Source organism: Cygnus atratus, chromosome 2, assembly GCF_013377495.2.
Source record: "Cygnus atratus isolate AKBS03 ecotype Queensland, Australia chromosome 2, CAtr_DNAZoo_HiC_assembly, whole genome shotgun sequence".
In the NCBI taxonomy this organism is placed as follows: Eukaryota; Metazoa; Chordata; class Aves; order Anseriformes; family Anatidae; genus Cygnus; species Cygnus atratus.
Window position 1 is genome coordinate 25338180 of NC_066363.1, and position 20474 is coordinate 25358653.

The 20474-nt window shown below is 41.9% G+C and overlaps 1 protein-coding gene across 1 annotated transcript in view; it reads right to left on the bottom strand.

Moving 5' to 3' along the window:
• Positions 1–20474, bottom strand: part of CALCR (calcitonin receptor) — a 136701-nt gene that overhangs the window by 17192 nt on the left and 99035 nt on the right. Inside the window, exons 8-10 of the mRNA XM_035545380.1 lie at positions 7674–7827; positions 2320–2380; positions 2151–2217 (exon numbers count right to left, since the gene is read on the bottom strand). Coding sequence (XP_035401273.1) covers positions 2151–2217; positions 2320–2380; positions 7674–7827 — 282 coding nt within the window. The remainder of the gene's footprint in view (positions 1–2150; positions 2218–2319; positions 2381–7673; positions 7828–20474) is intronic.

The following is a 20474-nucleotide window of genomic DNA, read 5'->3' on the forward strand; positions in this document are numbered from 1 at the left end:
TCAATTAAATAGGCATTCAAACTGAAAATGCAGGACAAATAAATGACTTTAAAACAAAACTTTCTAGCTTCATCATTGCTCATAATGGGTGCCCTCTTGGAAGTCAGGCCTTGGAAAGTACCTGAATATCTTCAGAAAACAGATGTTAAGCTGCTCTACAAGCTTTCCTGGAGACCTGCCTGAATGGATGTTTAGGACAGGCACGGTGTTTTAATGTTGATGTGGTAAAATTCAGGATTTCTAAGAAACAAAACACCTCATATCTATGTTGCAAGGTTCAGTAGGGTGGATGAATTGTTCCCAGAGTAACCACTTCTCTCTTCTTACCGGGGAGGTCCCCAAGGTATCTTGCTTTGGTCTGCACTGAAGATGTCTACAGCCAGGTGAGACAAAATCCCCAGGGCATCCCTGGACATACGGAGCCTGCAGGGTCATGCACATTCTCTGAGGAACACGCTCTGGCTTACGTGGGCCACTACTTCTGGCAAGTTGGTTCTTGAGAAAAATCTAGGCTTATCCTTGCCTCGATGGGACTGTAGGGATCCCACAGTACAAGGCCCACAGGTAAAACTTAAAATGAGTTGGATCACAGAAGAAATGCCAAATAACTGAGAAAGTTTTGCCTGTGACCATTTTGGTCATCTATTCTGAGTAGCTCAATATTTGATTTCCTGAGTTATTCCAGCTGTGGGTGCTTAGCACATGTATATCTGCTCTCGGCCCTGGCTTCATAGCTCCTTGTGGGATGTGCTGAGAGCTTGTGATGGAAGAGAGTTGGCAGACACCGGCCAGTCATGAGCCCAGTAAATACCACAGGTATCACAGGCTTTTGCTCCAGTGTAACCAGTTCACTTTTTCCCAATCTGTTACAATGTTATCAGGCACCTGTCCTTCTGAACATTAAGAGAGTTTTCTCCAAATTATTATTTTTTAAATAAGTATCCTCTTATTGCATAACTAACATAGATATTTTAATAGCCCCAAATCCATAAATAAATGAGAAATCTCACTTGGATCTTTCAGAACAATAAACCATGAATCAGTAAGTTTCAGTAAAGCATTTCATAACTTCTTAGCTACTGAGAGACCTTTCAACTATTTTACATTTGTGCTCTACCGGAAAAAGGGAATAATGAATGACTTCTGAGGTCCCATTCAGCATTAAATCTAAACCTTATTCTCCATCTTCCTCTGACTTCCCTCACTCTGCTTAACCTTCAGTTTTAGAATTTCTTGAAGTAACTGTGAAAGGTGGAAAGAAGACTCTGCAAAGGTGAAATTCCTCAGCTCTTCTGAGTCAGGCTGTCACTATGAGATTCTTGTGCCCAATCAAGCAGGACATTCTGTGAACACTGACATCTTTACAAGAAAAATAAAACTGGAAATGGCATAAGAACAAGCCAGAAATTATAATGCCTTATTTTTAAAACAGTTAAAGATTGTTCTTTTTCCATAAAAGCAGCCCCTCCTCTTTTCTTTGTAGCTAAGATACATACTTGTAGCTTGGTGACCACAGAATCACAGAATCATTAAGGTTGGAAAAGACCTCCAAGATCACCTGGTCCAACCATCTGGGTGACACACTGAGATGAGTTTGCGACTTGGGTTGAATAAAACCTTTCAGAAAGGTCAGTGTTACAATGCCAACCATCACCACTGGCACAGAACATGCTATATGTGTACACATTGCTGAGCTGCACCTTGAATCTCATCCTGTGTTGCTCCTGACAGCCCACTACAGTCCCTTTCCTGGCCCTACCACTGGACCATACCTGTGCAGAAACCAGTAAAACTAGCACTGAATAACCAGCTTGCACTCCACTCAGCCCAGCAAAGGCATTGATGTTTCATTGATGTCACCTAAATGCAGTACATTTGTCACAAAAATGTTACAATGGAGTCGAGTGACCACGTGGATTTTCAAAAGCAATTAATGGTTCAGTTTGCTTTAAAATCTGGTTATTTTCTGGGAGGTCTTTTTACAGGTCCCATTTATGAAAAGTATTAAGAACCTGTCCTGAATAGAGAAAATCACTAACTACTTTGACATTTTGACCAGAATACTTAAAGTTCAGAAATTTATATTCTCTACACGTTAGCAGCATTTCTAAAATAATTATTAAACTGTCGGTTTCAAATAATATTCTTACCAATAAAGCTGCCATTACAGGTCCATGAACAATATAAAGCAAGTAAGTGTCAACACTCATCCAGCAGCTGGAAGGGAAATACACCATTAGCATTTATTATTTACTCAAATAAAATGTGTTACACAATGAAATAATGGTAAATTCCTTCAAAATCAGACATGGTACTCACTTGTCATTGAAGTATTTGGCTCTTGCAACTGCATGAATAGATGCTGGCACTAAAGGGAACCCTGAAATGATTAAAGGTATAGGTCAGACTTGGTGTTTTTGATTTGAATTTCAGGTGTCACTCACACTACCAACATCTCTTGTCCATAAAACACATATATGTGAAATCCCAGCTTTCACAAAGAACTGTAATCCTATTACACTCAGAACTCCAGCATGGTGTGATGCTCCAGGCAGGCCAACAGAAGAAGCCAAGTCCATGGGCCATGCTCTCCTGGAGCTCCACAAAGCTCCTGCCAGGCTCCCCTGTGCTACTGTGGCTTGTGCAGGAGGGAGTGTGAGCAAGCAGTGTGAGATGGAGGCAGAGATCATTTGGTTCTCAGTACGGCATTCCCTCAGGAAACCAGGGATACTTGTTATAACCATGTAAATTGGGATTGAGAAAGACAGAGGCACATTAACTTGCATGCCAGATTATGGAGCAGTAAACAACAGAGAGGGGCTGCTTTTTGGAGGCCCACACAAAGAGAAAATGTGTGGAGCCAGGACATTCATAGGAGTGGGGATTTTGGATAGCTTCTGCAGATTCCCATCCCCTGTGCCATCAAGCACATCCCATGCAGGTTTATCTCGGCAAGGAGGGGAGCTGGGGATACTATAACTTCACATCTCCCGCTTTATCTGTGAAGCCCAGCTGATGTCTCAGGAGAAGTCACTGTGTTGCCAGGGAGCTGAAGAGGGCAAATTTGCATGAGGCCAAAGGCTTGGGAACATGCCATGCTATACTGAACACCTCAAATCATAGAATCACAGAATCATAGAACCATAGAATCACAGAACATCCTGAGTTAGAAGGGACCCACGAGGGTCATAGAGTCCAACTCCTGGCTCCACACAGGATCACCCAAAAAACAAACCATACATCTGAGAGTGTTGTCCTAATGCTTCTTGAACTCCAGCAGGCTTGGTGCCGTGACCACTGCCCTGGGCAGCCTGTCCCAGTGCCCGACCACCCTCTCAGTGAAGAACCTTTTCCTAACACCCAGCCTGACCCTCCCCTGTCACAGCTTCATGCCGTAAAATGCTTGTTTCCACCCCGACATTTTAAGAGTGGCAATGTGGTCCACTCCTATCGATCTTCCTTCAGCTTGCTTGTATGCAGTCTCCCTTTCCAATAGGCTAGAAATCTGTAATAGGGGAACCCATGCTAAAATACTGACCCCACCTTGTATAATCCTACATATGCAGACAGCTGGAGTCATCTACTGCCTTGTCTGTCCTTTGCAGAGGGCTTTGTGGACACCTTTGGTGTTACTGCTGCCTGCTCCCTATAAACCATGCATGTTTGTTCCGACCAGTGGATATTCTGTAGTTATAAGAAAAACATGTGAAAATGTCCTGCTGATACAGTGATTAGTCACAGACGGAGGAACATGGCTCCTTGTTTCTTCAGGTGTTAGTGATTTCATAAACACTTTTAGATGAGGCAGAGAATCCTTAGCCAAATTCTCGAGTATTCTTACCGCAGAGCACAGGCCAGACAATGCTGGAAAGAGACTGAGGTCAAAAAAGTATATAAGTAGGACACTCTGTGGTATCCAGGTATCTCTAAGCAACAACTTGTTGCTCTACTTCCAAAATAAGTTTTTACTGCAGTTGTACTTGAGAGGACAATGCAGCTGTGGGAGAACAAAGCAGATTGCCTTCTCTTTTATATATTGTTAGAAAATGATTACTGCGCTGCTGGCTGCAGAATGAATTTTTAGAGTGATGATGCATGGTAGAAAAACAAAAAGCTCAGAACAAAAAGAAAGGATTTTCCAACCTCAGGGTGACCTTATGGGATTGACAGCTTAAGAAAATCCTTTTGCTTTGGAAATGAATCAAGTCTGGGGCAGTTTTGTTGATGGACAACATAGACTGAAATGCATTTTTAAGGGACCAGTCTGTAATAGAAAATAGTCTTCATCTGAAAGCTCTGGCCTGGAGTATTGTGAGTAGAGTGCACGACATGATGCCACGGGGCCTCCTTCTTCTGTTAAATGCATTAGCCCAGAATATTTGGCTCAACAAATTCACATGCAAATCTGAGGAACGCAACGGAAAGTTTTCATTAATCAGTTGCAGGGTAAGAATCTCTTGACCATCTATGGCTCAAATTTCCAGCTGCAGGCTAGCTCATATAGCTAGATGTCATTTTTCCCTTGTCAAGGGTCAGAAAGCAATGAGCAGTAAGAAGGGGAGTGCCAAGAAGGCCTGTTGGGCCTTGGTGGCCCAACATGTACCTTATCACTCCAGGGGTCCCACCTATATCATGAACAGTGAGCTATGTAGAAAAGGTTCCACCCCAGCCACCACAAGAAAAGGTATGACATATCCCTTGAGGTCATGCCAAGTCCTCTATATAGAATAAATAAATAAATAAAATCTGGCAATTATGCTTAATTGTATTTCCAGTTGAACTGACAATCTGCTTCAGCTCTGTCCAAATACATGATTCCCTCTTCACTTTTATGGGGATGAAGCTGCCTGAAGCACCCAGAGTAGACTGTAGCTGGATGCACCCATCTGAAGCTGTTTTCTTGCTCTGTATAAGGGTGATTTCCTGACCTGCTGAAACAATAACAAATGAAAAGGACATTCCCAGTAGCAGCAGTTGCCAGAGAGGATGTCACCTGAAGGCATAATTCTTGAAATACATCTGTCCATGTCAGATTCCATTCAATCATCTGCAACCTTTTGTGGAAGTGTTTTATATTTGCTCAGATTTTTTTTTTTAATAAAGCCATTTTACAAATGTCATTAGTGATTTTTCGAAATAAAATAATACAGATCTTCTTGCATAGGGATTAGTTATAACAATGAATAATGAGTATATTCATCTCATGTTGTACATTCACCTTGATCTTTTGAATTATAATTCAGAGCACAACCTGCTCTGGTTGCTCTGCATTGCCCTTTGGAGAAATGTATCTCTCTCTATTGATTAACATAGCTAGATGCTTAAAGTTAGACCTAATGTGAGCACTGCTTCTGGAAACAGTGGAATTACACTAATTTATGCAAATTTAAGGGGTGGCCAGATAGCCCTAATTAGATCATATTGCTAATAATGACTTCTACTTTAGAAACAAGGTGCTAATGATTACTTTTGTGTGGCAGTATCAATTTAGTTTCATTAATAAGGCTGCAGACTTCATAGACAGAGTTGTGTCCTTTTTATTAACCTTTTCTCTCTCAAGATATCATCATGCTATTCCCACAGTGACCACCCTATTTACTTTCAGGGCAGTGCTGCAGATAGTGATAAGCATCTTATCAGTTATCTTCACTGAGTTACCCACCATGATGCTCTCAACAATATTTCAGCTAGCTCATAAACTTTAACGGCAGGCCATCTGTCCCAGTTGCATTAAATTGCACTGCCTAAAGTGAATGTTACTTTAAAAAAAATACGATAATGCCCATTTTTCTCCTGCATAATTCAATATAGAATGACAGTACTTCCAGAAGGCTTATGCTGCAAGACATGAAAACAGCAAAAGTTTTATCTGGAAGGAAGTGTTTGAAATTACTCTTCAGGTAGGGCTTCCATTTCAAAAGTAGAGCACTACCAGACTTTGTATATTCAAATATTCTGAACTGTGAAAACTTTCAGATAGCACAGTTGCTTGCTCCACAAGGGCTCAGTTACTTGGATTGACAGAAAAAGCCCAGAAACCTTAACTCAATTTATGGTTCTTCAGGAAGGTTTTTAACAGCTGGTGATGTTCCATAGAATTTTCATTCCAAGACCATGACAGCTCCCTCTCTTCTCAGAAAAGATGCCATTCTCAAAAAAAATAAAATAAATTCTTACATGCTTGGATACTGTTCTCTGGCACTATACTCCATATAAACTAGAAAATTGTGCTTAATTTTCTAGGTATTTAATGCAGGTATCCAGGGAGTACTGTCTTGTGCTATAAGAGGAAAATACGTTACCAGTCTTTTAAATGAAAAATCCAAATAAAGGGGGAACAACTTTCTATTTTGCTGTTACCACCTATATAAGACCTGGTATTGGATGCCCAACTAGCAGCTGATGTCAGGGTTTTAAAGTTCTTCAGAACATTCAGAACCAGGTCATTTTTCTCCCATCTAATTAATTCCTAATTTTCCTCTGTCTAAGCAGAAGGGCTGTTTTTTATTTTCTTGCTGGAAATGAAATAATGTTGAACAGGCATAACATTTGCAAAGAGGATGGAAAATACAGAGTAAATTCTACATGCTTCAGTCTGGAATTGCAAGAGATAAGTGCCAGTGAACATCCCTAAGTGCTGTGGGACAATGAAAAAAGATCCATCACTGCTGCTTGGCCACACCAGTGGGGTTTGAGATATGAGGCCTGGCTAACCAGAAATTGGAATGAGGCCAGAAATTCACAGTTCCCAAACTGGGAAAAACCTATTAGTAATGATTTTCTGTCAGCGCTGGTGTGGACTGGATTTACAATAGTGACTTAACTGTAAAAGAGATTGCACTCCACTCTAATATACTGGTTGTATTTACACGGCTTTTTACTGGGCCAGGCAGTCCAAAGGGTAGATACCCGTTGCTGCTACTAACTGAAAGGCAAGGACTCCCTCAGTGAAAAGAGAAGAGATCTGCATACTTGAAGATGTTGAACCAGACTTAGTCATGGTTTCTTGGGTGGAATGCACGCGACTACATATAGTTTGCATAGTGTGTGGGTTTGTAACCTCTGTCATAGAATATCACTGAGATTTGCTTCAATGATGACTGTACGGTTCTCTGAAATGCTTTAGAGATCACTGCTGTAAGACAAAATAAAAGTAGAGACGTTATCTACTCCTGTGTGGGTAAAATATCATCTGTCAAAGCATATCCGATATTGGATTCAGTTCCAGAGAAGCTCTGGTTCCTCTTTGTATGTACCTTGTTTTTCACTTTGGGAGACGCAGATATTGATTTTCCTCTTTTTCCAGAATACTTTTATAGGCAATGTTGCAGTTTAATATTTTTGCATGTAAAGTGACAAAACTAGACAAGTTTTGTTCAGACAACAGATGTGCTTCGATAAAAATCTATTTATCTCCCAAAGCTTTGCTTAACAAAACTTAAGCATTTCTTTCAGCAAATCCCAAGATGCAGCAAATAATGGATAACGACTCCTGCTGATTTTCATGAGTCTCTAGGCCGATCCAAATAAATGCACTCAAATTTAGGACCCAAGAACTCAACCCTAGGCTATGATCTACTAGCGTAAATAAAACAATTCAGGTGTCTAAGTGCTAGAAGAATTCAAACATCTGAAAGAATTCACTAGCTTGCTATAAATCACGCCATACATACCCCAGCCCAAGAGGTAATACCAGTGCAAACGCTGCTCCTCAGCAAACACTGCCACCACAATTAACGTGTGAAGGTAAATCCCTTCGCAGAGCATCCAGAAGTAGTTGCAGCCCAGCATGTACTGGTGAAAGAATTGCAGCACTTTGCAGCTTACCTGTGAGATGAATGAGAAAATGTGACACACTTGACCAGCATTTTGCATCTAAGCAGGCAACGATAAATGTTAATGCTAACATTTGAAAATTAAGAATGCTAACATAAGAAAACAAAGTGAAATAAAAATGCCCAGCTCTTGTTGGGTTTGTTCAGCCTCTCAGTGACAGGGATTTTAAACTTTTGTAAATGAGACGAATGGAACAAACAACCTTCACAGAATTGTAAAAAATGTAACAGCACTCCAAAAACTGCTATGTAAAAAAAAAAAACCAACAAAACTTTCAAAAGCTGTCTGATGATTTCAAGAAGTGAAACAGGCAACTTGATCTAGAAGGACAAGAAAAAACAGTAACTTGGAGCTCCAGTTTGGATTACTTCTTTCGCTTTTAATCAAACTTTTCTAAGGCTTGCTCAGCTCTCCCAGTCGCTCACTCTTTAAGTGACACCCAGCTCTGAACTCACTCATTTGGGAAGGATAAGTGCCGCAAGCAGCAGAGGTATTTTTGGTAGGGTACGCAGGACACTGGCCTGGCCTCTTTGTGATAATATAGCTTTACTTTATTTTGTCCAAATCATGAAAATATACATGGAGCTAAATGGAGCTGGTGAAGCTGGCAAGTGGTTCCCACTTGTGGTTCAGATAAGCTTGCAGACATACAGTGAGAGATTGTGGCTTTGAGTTGCTGGTGGAGAGAAACATGCCGTGTCCATTCACCAGCTGGTGTGGGACAGCACCATTCCTCTTCTGAAAGGATCTGATGTCCATCCACTTTCACCGTGTCCCCAGCAACCAGGCGGCCCAGGAGGAGCAGGAGGGTGATGCTGTGCCCGCAGAGAGCTCCTCAGGGACCAGCAGCAGCTACGCAGAAATCTGAGGTCACTGCAGTGATGGCAAAGTGTCAGTTGTCACCTGTGGCCACAGGAAAATATTCCTTCCCCTTCACTTCTGCAGATTTTCCCAAGCTAATTACCTGGACTGGAAGCAAAGTTTTTAGGACTGACTTGTCTCTCTGAAGTGACATTTCGTCCATTCAGCAAGGAGAGGACTGTGCACTCTGTATTTGTCTGAGGGACTCAGGGTGCCCCTCTGGACCAGAAAAGTGTGTTTGAGAGCCATACGATGCACCATCTTCTATTGCTGAAAAACATTCCTGAACCAATTGCCAGAACATGGGCCTTTAGTTCTGTAGTTCTGTTTCAATTTTACAGTTCAGTTTGGTGCTCATGAAAATACAGAAATATTGATAGGATAGGTTACAGGGTTCAGAGAGGAATAACTTGAAGGACTGTTTGTTTTGTTTTGTTTTGTTTTTGCCATTTCACTTTTTTTCTGCTCATCACACAGGGCAAAGCAGTCATGTTTTGTTTTTTTTTTCCCACACTGTGTCAGAACAGTTCCTACAGAGTATGCTGAAAAAAAGGTTGTACAGTGGTCTAAGAAGGTTAAAATAAATAAAAAAAAAGGATGAAGAAGGATTTGCTCTTTTCTGATGGCCAATGTGTCCATTACGGTTCTTTAATCATGCTTGGACTGTTTTTCACATGTCTGGGTCAATGTTTCTTGCCTGGCTCCCTTGCATGGGCATGATGCAGCCCCTCAGCTGGCCTCTGGCCTCCCTCCATTTCCCACATCGATCGCCAGTCCTTGCAAGGACTGCTGCCTGGCAGGAGCTTCCAAAAGCCTGGCCATGCTCAGGTAGCCCTCTCCCTGACATAAGCCAGCTCTATCAGTCTGCAAAAAATTAGTGAACTTTCTGAGCAATGACAGCTGTTCCCCAGACAGGTCCGGTAAGATCGGCCATGTCTCAGGTTCGTCCAGGGCCGGTCCCGTGGTCCCCCGTGGGCTTCTCCTTGGAGAAGCTGCTCTGAGCACTTCTTTCTTTCCTGTGCCCTCCACATGAACTATCACTTGTGGCTTTAAAAATAAAATGAAGTACCTATTTTTTAGAGTAATGGCTATGCAGACAGCTCATGACTCTTTTAGTAATGTAATCGCTTGCTATGGAGTAAGTTACAGACTACCGTTGGCAAGACATGAAGGATGTGCATGGTTAGTACTTGGATCCACATCACATTAATTTTAGAATGAATCTGAAAAAGTTAACACAAATAGTTTAAGCACAGCAATGCACTGAGATGAATTATGTTAAATTTCTATTAATCAAACTACAGTGAAAATTAATCTTCACTTTGGATGAGCTAAGAAACGCAGCAGGCCTCAGCTGTGGCTAAGGTCAGCAGTAGAAATATTTTCCTACAATGAAAAGAGAGTGTTTTTCTTAGATCAGAGCATGTAAATGAAAAGAACCTGTTACTGATGAGAACTGGATTCATACATGGTGTGAACAAAACAAGACAAATGTAATTGCACATCTCAGCATACATTAGCCTTAGCCAGGAAAATTGCAGAACTAGTAGGTTTTATGAAGTGTTTATTCTTACAGAAACGAGTAAAATGAAACTGCAAGATGATACAGGAGCAAATCTTCCATCACCACCATGCTCAATAACTTTTTTAAATAAAAAAGGTCTAGGTGTTTGTCTTCTGTTGAAATCAAACATGTTTTGTTGGCAAGTTCTTTGAGGCAGAGGCTCTGCACTTATGTCTCATACAATGTGCAGCAGTCAGATCCAGGACTCAAAGAATTATCACAACACCAATACTACTACTTCTACTACTACTGCTACTACTAGCACTCATGATGGAGAGTAAGATGTCATCATCTCTTGGTGTGTGGGTGTGCAAATGACTTAAGCTACTGGTGTTTAATTCACGAGCAGGGCAGGCTGAAAGGAAATAGCTGGTCCTTTCTCCTGCAGCTCTGTAAATTTGTTGCTTTGGCTGGTGTGCCTGTACTCTCAGCAAAGGAACAGAGAAATGCTCCTCCTGTAAAGAGAGTGGAGACAGACAGCATTATGCTGCACAAGATGGTGGTCAATTATGCTGCACAAGATGGTGGCTGTGCAGCAAAGGAAAGTGGGATACAGTTATCAGGAAATCCCCCAAACCAGGTAACCAGCTCAGAAAGCAGCTCCTTTGTGTTTCTGGGAGGACAGGCAAGAATGAGACATTATTTTTGGCAGAATGCTGCCTGTCAAGAGACAGGCTCTGTGAGCAGGGAGGTGGCCTACTGCTATTTGTTCTCATGGCACTGATGAACACAAATGTTCAAGAAAGTTCTTCATAGATCTGCAGGACAGCACCCAAGATCTCCTTTATTGTTTATTTTCTGTCCTCATGAAAACAACCTACAGTGGTCCTAAATAGGTCTGAATTGGCCATCTGAGCTGGCAGTCCCAAGCACAAATAGAGGCTGGGGGTGTTGGTTGATGAGAAGCTCGACATGAGCCAGCAACGTGCTCTTGCAGCCCTGAAAGCCAACCATATCCTGGGCTGCATCAAAAGCAGCGTGGCCAGCAGGGCAAGGGAGAGGATTCTCCTCCCCTACTCTCATGAGACCCCACCTGGAGCACTGCGTTCATCTCTGGAGCCCCCAGCACGAGAAGGACATGGAAGTCTTAGAAGTTAACATGGAAGTTATTAGTCAAGAGGAGGGCCACAAAACTGATAAGAGGGCTGGAGCACCTCTCCTGTGAAGACTGGCTGGGGGGGGGGTTGTTCAGCCTGGAGAAGAGAAGGCTCCAGGGAGACCTTACAGCGGCCTTCCAGTACCTAAAGGGCCCCTACAGGAAAGCTGGGTAGGGACTTTGTCAGGCAGTGTGGTGATAGGACAAGGAATAACAGCTTTAAACTAAAAGAGGGTAGGTTTTAGATTAGATATTAGGAAGAAATTCTTTACTCAGAGGGTGCTGAGGCACTGGCACAGGTTGCCCAGAGAAGCTGTGGATGCCCCATCCCTGGCAGTGCTCAAGACCAAGCTGGATGAGGCTTTGGGCAACCTGGTCTGGTGGGAGGTGTCCCTGCCCATGACAGGGGGTTGGAACTGGGTGATCTTTAAGGTCCCTTCCAACCCAAACTATTCTGTGATTCTGTGGTTCTGTGATAAATTCTGGCTAACTGCTCAGTGGGAAAGGGGGCCAATAAGAATATGGTCAGGCATATTTTCCTGTCTTGCAAATATTGCTAAGATTTCTGTAACTCTTATGAACACCTCAGCTGCAGAATGAGCTAATGAAAGAGCTTCAAAAAGATGTTGGAACAATTTCATGGGGAAAAAAGAAACCAAAACCAAAACCAAAACCAAAAACAAAACATTCTCCTTTTACAAGAAGGAGATAGAACTGATGCCTGTGATGTTTTTCAGGTTTTATTAGTGTATTATAAATTCTGTTAATATTGCAGACCTGTCAGGGGAATCCCAAAGTTCCATCTGCCTGTGCAGGACCCTGCAATGGCACTGCAGTATAATTGGCATGACACTCTCCTTGGCTAAGTTAACAGCCCCTCACCACAATGCACATGCAAGTACATGTCATTTCCATGTTAGGACTCTCCCTTGGTATTGGTTGACGGTTTATGGACAGAAAGCATCAGCATTAATCACCATCGCTACCCATTAGGGCAAATCAAACCAAAACCCTCAGACCACATAAAGGACAGAATACTGCTTTCAACAATAATAACAAAATGTAACATAAAATTAACTGCTAATTGTTTTTGAGCAGGTCTTCCTAGTAATTCAGTTAGAATAAAACCGCTAAGATTTAGCATAAGAAAGGAAACTCGTACAGATTCCTGTGTGTCCATGTTCCTGCAATGGGTGAGGGGACCGAGGCTGGCATGTTGGAAGGTCTGTGTTTCACACCAGTCCTTGCCAACTCTGCAGAGCCTGGCCTATGAAAAATGAGGGCAAGATAGCCTGATAGTGTGCATAATGAAGCCTCTCTTCTCAGTTATTCTCCATCTATTGAAATGCCCCAGGCTGACATTTGAAAGAAATAAATTGATAAGAATAGGCCAAATAAGGTTATTAATTTTCAACCAAGCCAGCTACATGGGCCATCACTACAGTTGTGCATTTCTTTGTTTAAAGGGAAATAAGCATATTCACCCTCTCTGAAAATCAGTCAGTGAGGTTCCTCTTCACTTCTGCAAAACACCCCAGTGCACAGCAGCTCTTCTCAAGGAGAGTTCATGCTGCTTGCCACAGAGGCCAGACATGATTTATTCCAATTCAGTCTGAAGGCAATAAAATGCATTCTCAGACATTCTTAACTTAGCATGTTGAAGGAGTAATGCGAAGTTTGGTTATTGACCTGCCTTACACATTATTTTTGCGGTTATTAGAACACTATTCTATGAAAATGTTCTTTAATTCCCAGTATCCATATGTTACACAAATAAGCAATAAAAGGACTTTCCAAAGCAAGACAGTGCTAAGTATTGTAGCTGTAAATCACCGACTATCAGAACATCATACCATTATACAATATATCTACTATGAGTCATCTGTTAAATTGTGTTCCAGTCAGAAACCTGGCACACAGGGGCTCAGGCTAAGATTAATGTTTTAATATACTTTTAAACCATTTACAGAACAAAATGTACACAATTGTTCAGAGGGATCCTAGGTTTTGTGTTACAAGAAGACAAAATATGGAATTATGCAATGAGAGATATTTTTAACAGCATCCCTGTCCATGCCTACACTCCAGAGAAGCAGCCAGCCCAGAATTAGGCACCTCGGACAGTGATTAATCCAGCCTCATCCATGCATCCTGCCATAGCGATTGCTCTCCTGGGGCTGTAGCTTTGAATACTTCAGGACAGGGCCGAGCTCCCATGGGGTCCATGTGGTGCACCCAGCACTGCTGGTGTGTGAGGGACACTGGTACCGCAGCAAGCAGGGTGCGAGGCGGAGCAAAGGGCAGCCTCCTCGTGCTCAGCTGGTTTAATTAGCTTGGTCTCTGAGCAGGCACCGGGGTTGTCAGAGGCAGGCAGCTTTTCAGGAAGGAATCTCAAAAAGAAACTGGACTGACAGAGGCAGTCAGGGTAACCTAAAAAATAGTAAACACTTGACCTACTGTTCATTTGGACTGGAAAGGAGTCAAAGCACTCACAAGATCCACTGCCATCTTTTCACAATGATGGGAGGTCATCCTCAATGAAAGGGGTAAGAGCTTGCATTATTTCAGGCACCTCTCCTCCACTGTCACACCTGAGCACAAGTCACTGGACAAAGGAGGCTGGGACATGGAAGAAGTTACTACCCAAAAATGCTCATGCAGTGCCTTGAGCTGGTTTTGCAGCCGTACCCAAGCTCTGTCTGCTCTGGACATGCTGTTGTCACGCCCTGAGCCAGTCCAGTTTAATGTTGCATGGAGTACCTCTAGCAACCTATATAATTATACTTATGCTTAGGTTTGAGGTGTGAGATGTAGGCCTGTATTTCCTGCGGACTAGATGCATATATAAGCTTGATGACATGGCTATAACCACTCCATGATCCCGTTAAATGCTCCAGGGATTTTCTAATGCTACAACTAGGATCTGTGAGATGAAGTACAGATACCTAGGTGGTCTCTCCTGTAGTCAAAAGATACTGACTCAGTACGGCTGATGGAGATTAAAGCAAAAATTAACTCATCCTAAATGAGATATCCAAAATAAGCGAGATAGATTGTGCCTTGAGTGTGCTTATGTCTACCTTTGGCTAAAAGGAGCATGGGGTGAGTAGCTCAGCTGTACATGTCTACACTATAGGTGTCCAAGTGTAAGTAAGCCACACCTGAGCTTAAACACTTATGGATGTTTAACTCTCTAGATACATTCAGACTCTGCTCCAATGTATTTTCTGGGGTGACCTGCTGCCAGGGGTTGGTGTTAGAAATCAGTCAAGCACAACTCCACACTATAAAGTACCAACAGCCTTCCAGAGACTACTGCTGTTCACTTCTCAGGGTAAAATATGCACACCTTTCTTGTACAGCCATTCTGAGTGAACATCATGAATTTGAGCACAAATCTATAGAAGATCCACTCATCCTGCACATACAGCCAGAAAGTGCTTTGCTATGACAAGCTCATGTGAAACCCCTGGTGGCTCCTCATGGCCACTGTGGCCAGATGAGAACTGCTGGGTCAGCTGAGGAGAGCAAACTGGAGAGGTGGCTTCCCCTTCTGCATACTAGATAGCCTTGTGAGCTTAATGGAACTGCTAAACATACAGCACGTTAGGAAGGATTTCCTGGGAAACAACAGCAGGAAATTTAACGAAAGGTGTTACACAGCAAGACTGGGGATGCAGAGACTTTGCTGATGTTGGCAATGGTTTTTCTGGGTGTGCTCACTTCTCACTGCCACGGTGGAAGCACCTTCAGGGTCCACAGACAGTGCAGATGTGTAAAGACTTGGCAGACCGACAGGTTAAATCAGACTTTTCACGGGGACATTTAAATCTGCAGTTTGGTCCCGATCCATGCTGAGTGTGTGGGTCTTCCTTACCTAAGCAGAAAAGATGCAGCCCAAAGACCTGGGAACAAGCCCCAGCATCTGATGCCTTCAGCTTCAGGACCGTGATGGATTTTGCAGTACGAGAGGCCTTCCGGAATCACATTTCTGGAGGAAATATCACTCAGCCTTCTAAATGAGTGGTCACGTGTAGGAAAAACACTGCAGAAATACCACCCAATGGGCCTGATGGAGTCTGGGTTATTTTGACAAGAAACACCTTGGGGCTGGGCTACATGAAAGCTATCATCCCTTCCTCCATGATGCTGTACCAGTTTTTATACCTGAGCCTACTAAAAGATACTGCTTTAAAAGAAGGGAAAGCAACTGCAGTGTAGACAGAATAATTATTGAGGAAAGCAAGATGAGGAAATCTGTCCCAAAATAAATACTTATTCTTAGTCTCTTAAACCTTTTTTTTTTTTTTCCCTTCCTGATGCCAGCTGTTAATTTGATGGTGCTTTCCCATTGAGAAAGCAATCATAATAACTTTGTTGAGAAAGCTCAGATCCTTCTCAGAGATGGTGGCTGACTGACTTCTTTTCAGTCCAGATATAGTTGTTCCATACAAACCACAAGTGTTCTTCACAGAAGTGTCATTTCTGAATGCTGTGAATGTCCTTTAATCATCCGTACTTCATATTCTGGGCATGGCATGGCACATCCCATCAGTGAATCTGACACCACCAGGATTACACGGTACTTTGTTTCCTCCATTACTCCGGGAGTTTTGAGCATATAAACAAGAATATAAAGACCTTGGGAAAAAATGATGGGAATTACTGCTCTGTTTCATGCCATTTAGACCCTGACAGCTCTGTCTTAAAATGAATGCAGATATTATTCCAGCCTGAAAATTTGTTGGAGTTCTTTGAATATTGGCTGCTTCTGAATTCACAATGCCCCTTATTCTGCATTAATCTAATTGAACTGCATGGAAGGGAGAAGACTTGATCTTTCTGAGGATGGAAGAAGAAATTTGGATTTACATTTGAATTACCGCAGTGTTATGCCATTATTACTCATCCTCTTGAAGGTGAATATACATTCCTGAACCAAAGCCACAACCATTCTCTGCCTCTGAGGAGGGTCACTCCCCCTTGGAGGAAACCTGCCTTTGTTCACAGGCACAAGAGAGCAGCAGATCTCCAGCAGGAGCTGGAGAGCAGGAGATCCTGTCCCTGCACATCCTGCACAGTACTGCTCGGTTTTCCTCACCTCTGTGTCTTAGCAGGGCTGGGCAGGATTGGTGAGGGAGAGACAGTGAATGCTGTGAATTATACCCTGAGAAATGCAATTCTGAGAAAAGAAGCGAATTATACCCTGAGAAATGCAATTCTGATGATGCTAGAGAAATGCAACGGTAGCAGGATGGTTGCCTCCTGAGGGACAGTGATAGTGAATGATGCCCCTCTTATCTAGACACATGCACATCAGGGACTGTGCCTGTCTGCACCTCTCACGGGCTCAGCCACTGCACTGATGAACCTCAGAAATGTGACGTAGTGCTTTGTGGTACAATTTGGAAATGGTCCTTGGCTCCTGATCTCCCTCTCTTTCTACTGATTTCCCATGTCATTACCCGTGACATCCTTTTTTCTTAAAAAAATAAATATATATGTGTGTATATATATATATATACATATATATATATAAAGATGTTAGGGACTACACTGGTTCCTGTTTCAAAAGACAGTTTGTGACTCTCCTATGTATGGTATAGCATTTACTGTGTCAGGAAAGACCTTGTACCAGTCAAATACCTGCTTTACTCTACTTTCCTGGCAAACGCTAATTACGAGACAGGCAGCTGTCACTGGGGAAACTGGGAGGGGTGGGATACCTGAATTCTGAATGCATCAGCCTCAGCTTGAATGCTGGTGTTCACGTACCAGCCCAGGGAAAGGAAAATGGATGGGATTTGGTTATTTATTTGAAATGTCAAAAAATATTATTTTGGGGCACCTGTAGAGTCCTAAGCACAGCCTCAGTCCTTTGCTTGTAATTGATGGATTAAAGCATTTGGTTCACTTGCCCACATAGGCACTTGTGCTCACTTGGGAGCAGAACAAAAGGTACCAGAATTTCATCACTGAACACAGCTTGGTGAGACACACAATTGGTGGAAACCCTTCGAGTTCAACAGAGCTTGCAACTGGCAAAACTGGAGACCAGCTGTGTCTCTCTTTGACTTACACAAAAGCAAGTAATACATTTTATTCTCCCCAGGCCAACCTTGCTGAGCCAGTTTGTACTAGTGAAGTTAATACACAAATATAATTTGCAAATGCACAAAATCTGTACAAATTTGTACAAATTCACATATATCTTCACATATAGCCTTCATGAAAGGCTCCTAGGGAAGGCAACCACAGTTTTCACAAGAACATTGACCCTTTGTAGAAGATACACTAGAAGACTCAGGAGACATGACCACTAGGCGCTGGTCAGTAATTCCTGCTACCAGTTTGGTCTTTGTTCCCTTTTGCATGTATACAATACTCTAGAATAGCTTTCAGTAATCTCTTTGGGGCTACACTGGCTGCAGAGGCCCCTGTAAGCAATCTACCTACAAATAGGATGAAGAAAAAGATGTACTAAGATGAAAGCCTCTGGAGATGCTTTGAGAGTGACAGGAAAGCTCTGAAAATAGTTACTGCAATGAAGAATCAATTTAATTTAACAAGAATGGAGCCTCCTGAAGCTTTACCCCAAGCATAGCACGTGAAACAACTCAGAGGATCAAAGTGCCCTTCTTTGTGGAGCTCTACCCTGATGTCTCCCTTGGGGACTGCTGGGACTACTGAGGCAAACACAAGTCACACAGACCAGCATTTTTCCGTTTATCTTCCTTGGTATCAGCCATGGATTTCCCATTTAAGAAACACACATTTTAAAAGCCCCAAGGCTCTGCCAGTCTACATCAGAAAGAATTGAAAACAAGATACAAAATGTGTCAGTAATACTGAGGAAGATAACACTTATGTGGTGCAAAGGCCTAAAATTAACACTGTTCCTGAAATGCTGTGAATCTCCTTTGTCTTCTTGGCTCTCATTCCCTGCTTATTCCTTTGAGAATAGGGAAAGTCAACAGTGTTGAAACCCCATAAATCACAGTAACTACATTTTGTACACTCCATCTTTCCACACAACTCAGCTTTTTACTTCCACTGTTTTACCCTGACAGGGAGGAAAGCCTAATATGACTGGGCAGTCATAATTTTCAGTTTAATTAGTCACTGGTGAGATTATTGACAGTGCTTTAGTGTCAATGAGAATACTAATTCTTTAAAAATTATTACTACCGTGGCCTTGCTTTATAGACAGAAATGCTAACGGGAAATGCTTGGGAAAGGGAAGGGACTGCATGCTGCTGGTCCTGTTAGAGGGAGGAAGAACACACTGCTTCATCAGGTAGAGTGGTAAACCAGCTCAGGATCTTTAAAGTATACAAGGAGGCAAGAACAGGCATCAGTGTTTCATACTCCATGTCTGGGGCATTTTCCATCTCAGCAAGAGCTGAGCCCACACAGGGCTCCCAGGAGCTCCCAGGGGAGCACTGCTCCTTGATATTGACTCTGTAAAACCAATTGAATTTGAAACTTTCACGCCTCACAGTTCCAGAAGCAAGGGGGAAACTCCTACACAAAAGATGAAGCAGCTACAGAACTGCCTCGAGAAAGAACGGGTATTCTTTCCATTAGAACAACAGAGGGATAAAAATGCAATAAGATCTCTTAGAGCTCTTCCTTAAGCATTTCTAAATACTGACTTGTGGCCAAACATAGTCCCATCTACAAACATATTGGTGCCCATGGAGCTGATCAATCATTTGGTTTCTCATTAGCAGAGCTATCCCTCCAGTCTTTAGCTGTATCTTCCTTTATCTCCATCAGTATTCAGTATTAAAATTACCAGTCTGTGGAATAAGAAAAATGACAAATACAGATCTGATATATGAGGCTGAAATTAAAAGATTAGGCAGCAAGATTTTTATTTATATTTCCAGACTTTTTAATAGAGAACATAATGTGTTGTTCACAGATCACCCTTCTTCAGTATGTCATTCCCAAAAAAGAAGATACACCTTCCTATAAAATCTGTTCCAGTAACATTATAATTAATGCAGTTGCTACTTCAGATACAAGATGCAAAAAATTAGCTCACACAATGCTTTTCAATATATTTATGCAAGTGTTCATGTATGTGTTCCTGTTTCTTTTTGTTCAAGTGCCCCTGAACCTTTTTCTTTGCTTCTTGTACAGCCATCTGGGCTCACATCTTCATTCTCTTCCCTAATTTCAGATCCAGAAAAATCTGAGAGAGAGAGAGAATTACATAACCAGAAAGCAGGAAAAATGAGGAAAAAAATAAAATTAAGATGTATTGAGAAAGTGGTTTGACTTACCATTTTACATGAGTAGAACAATCGTAACAATCTTTGCAGCAAACTGTATGTAAGGATGCAATATGAGCTCTCCTCATGTAAATGATTCTTTGGATTGTGTCATGTCTTTTGTATCTAGATCCAGGGACAATGGTGTTGCAGATGAATTTCCTCTTTTCCTGTCTTTTCTCTTGGTTATTTAACAGAACCTTCTTTCTTCTTTGCAAAGGGTATGGATTTGTTGATATCCTTGTAAGTATGTATTCATTGTAAATCTTTTCCCATGACATTGCATATTTAAAATCCGTTGTGAAACTTTAGGCAGGAAAAAGAAGCAGGAGATACTGGGGTGGAAACACATTTATTATTTTGCTGAGTAAGTACTATCAACTTCATCTTTGTATATGGCCATAAATAAATGGTATCTGTGACTCTTTGAAATTCCTTCTACAGACTTCAGTATTTCTGTGTATATTTGAAGTAGGAGCCACACACACACAGGCCTGTCAAGCTCAGAAGACACACAGGAGGAAAGTGGATAAATGCAGCAAACTACAGAAAGTCACAAGTAGTTGTCTTAAAATGGACTTAATAAAGCAGAGGATGTAGCAGGCATGGAAAAATACAAACTATAAAGCCTTCATTTGCTCTGTTAATCAGCTTTAAAATAAAAATGCTATGGGAATCTACCTGGTGGAATCTTTTTTTTTTTTTTTTTTCAACATAAATTTGTCTTCAAATACTCATATTGAGACTAGATGTGTTTTCACCATGGCAGTTCATTTTCTTTTCCCAATCATGTATTTACAAGTCCACTAAAATAACAGAATACACTTTCTAGTCATGC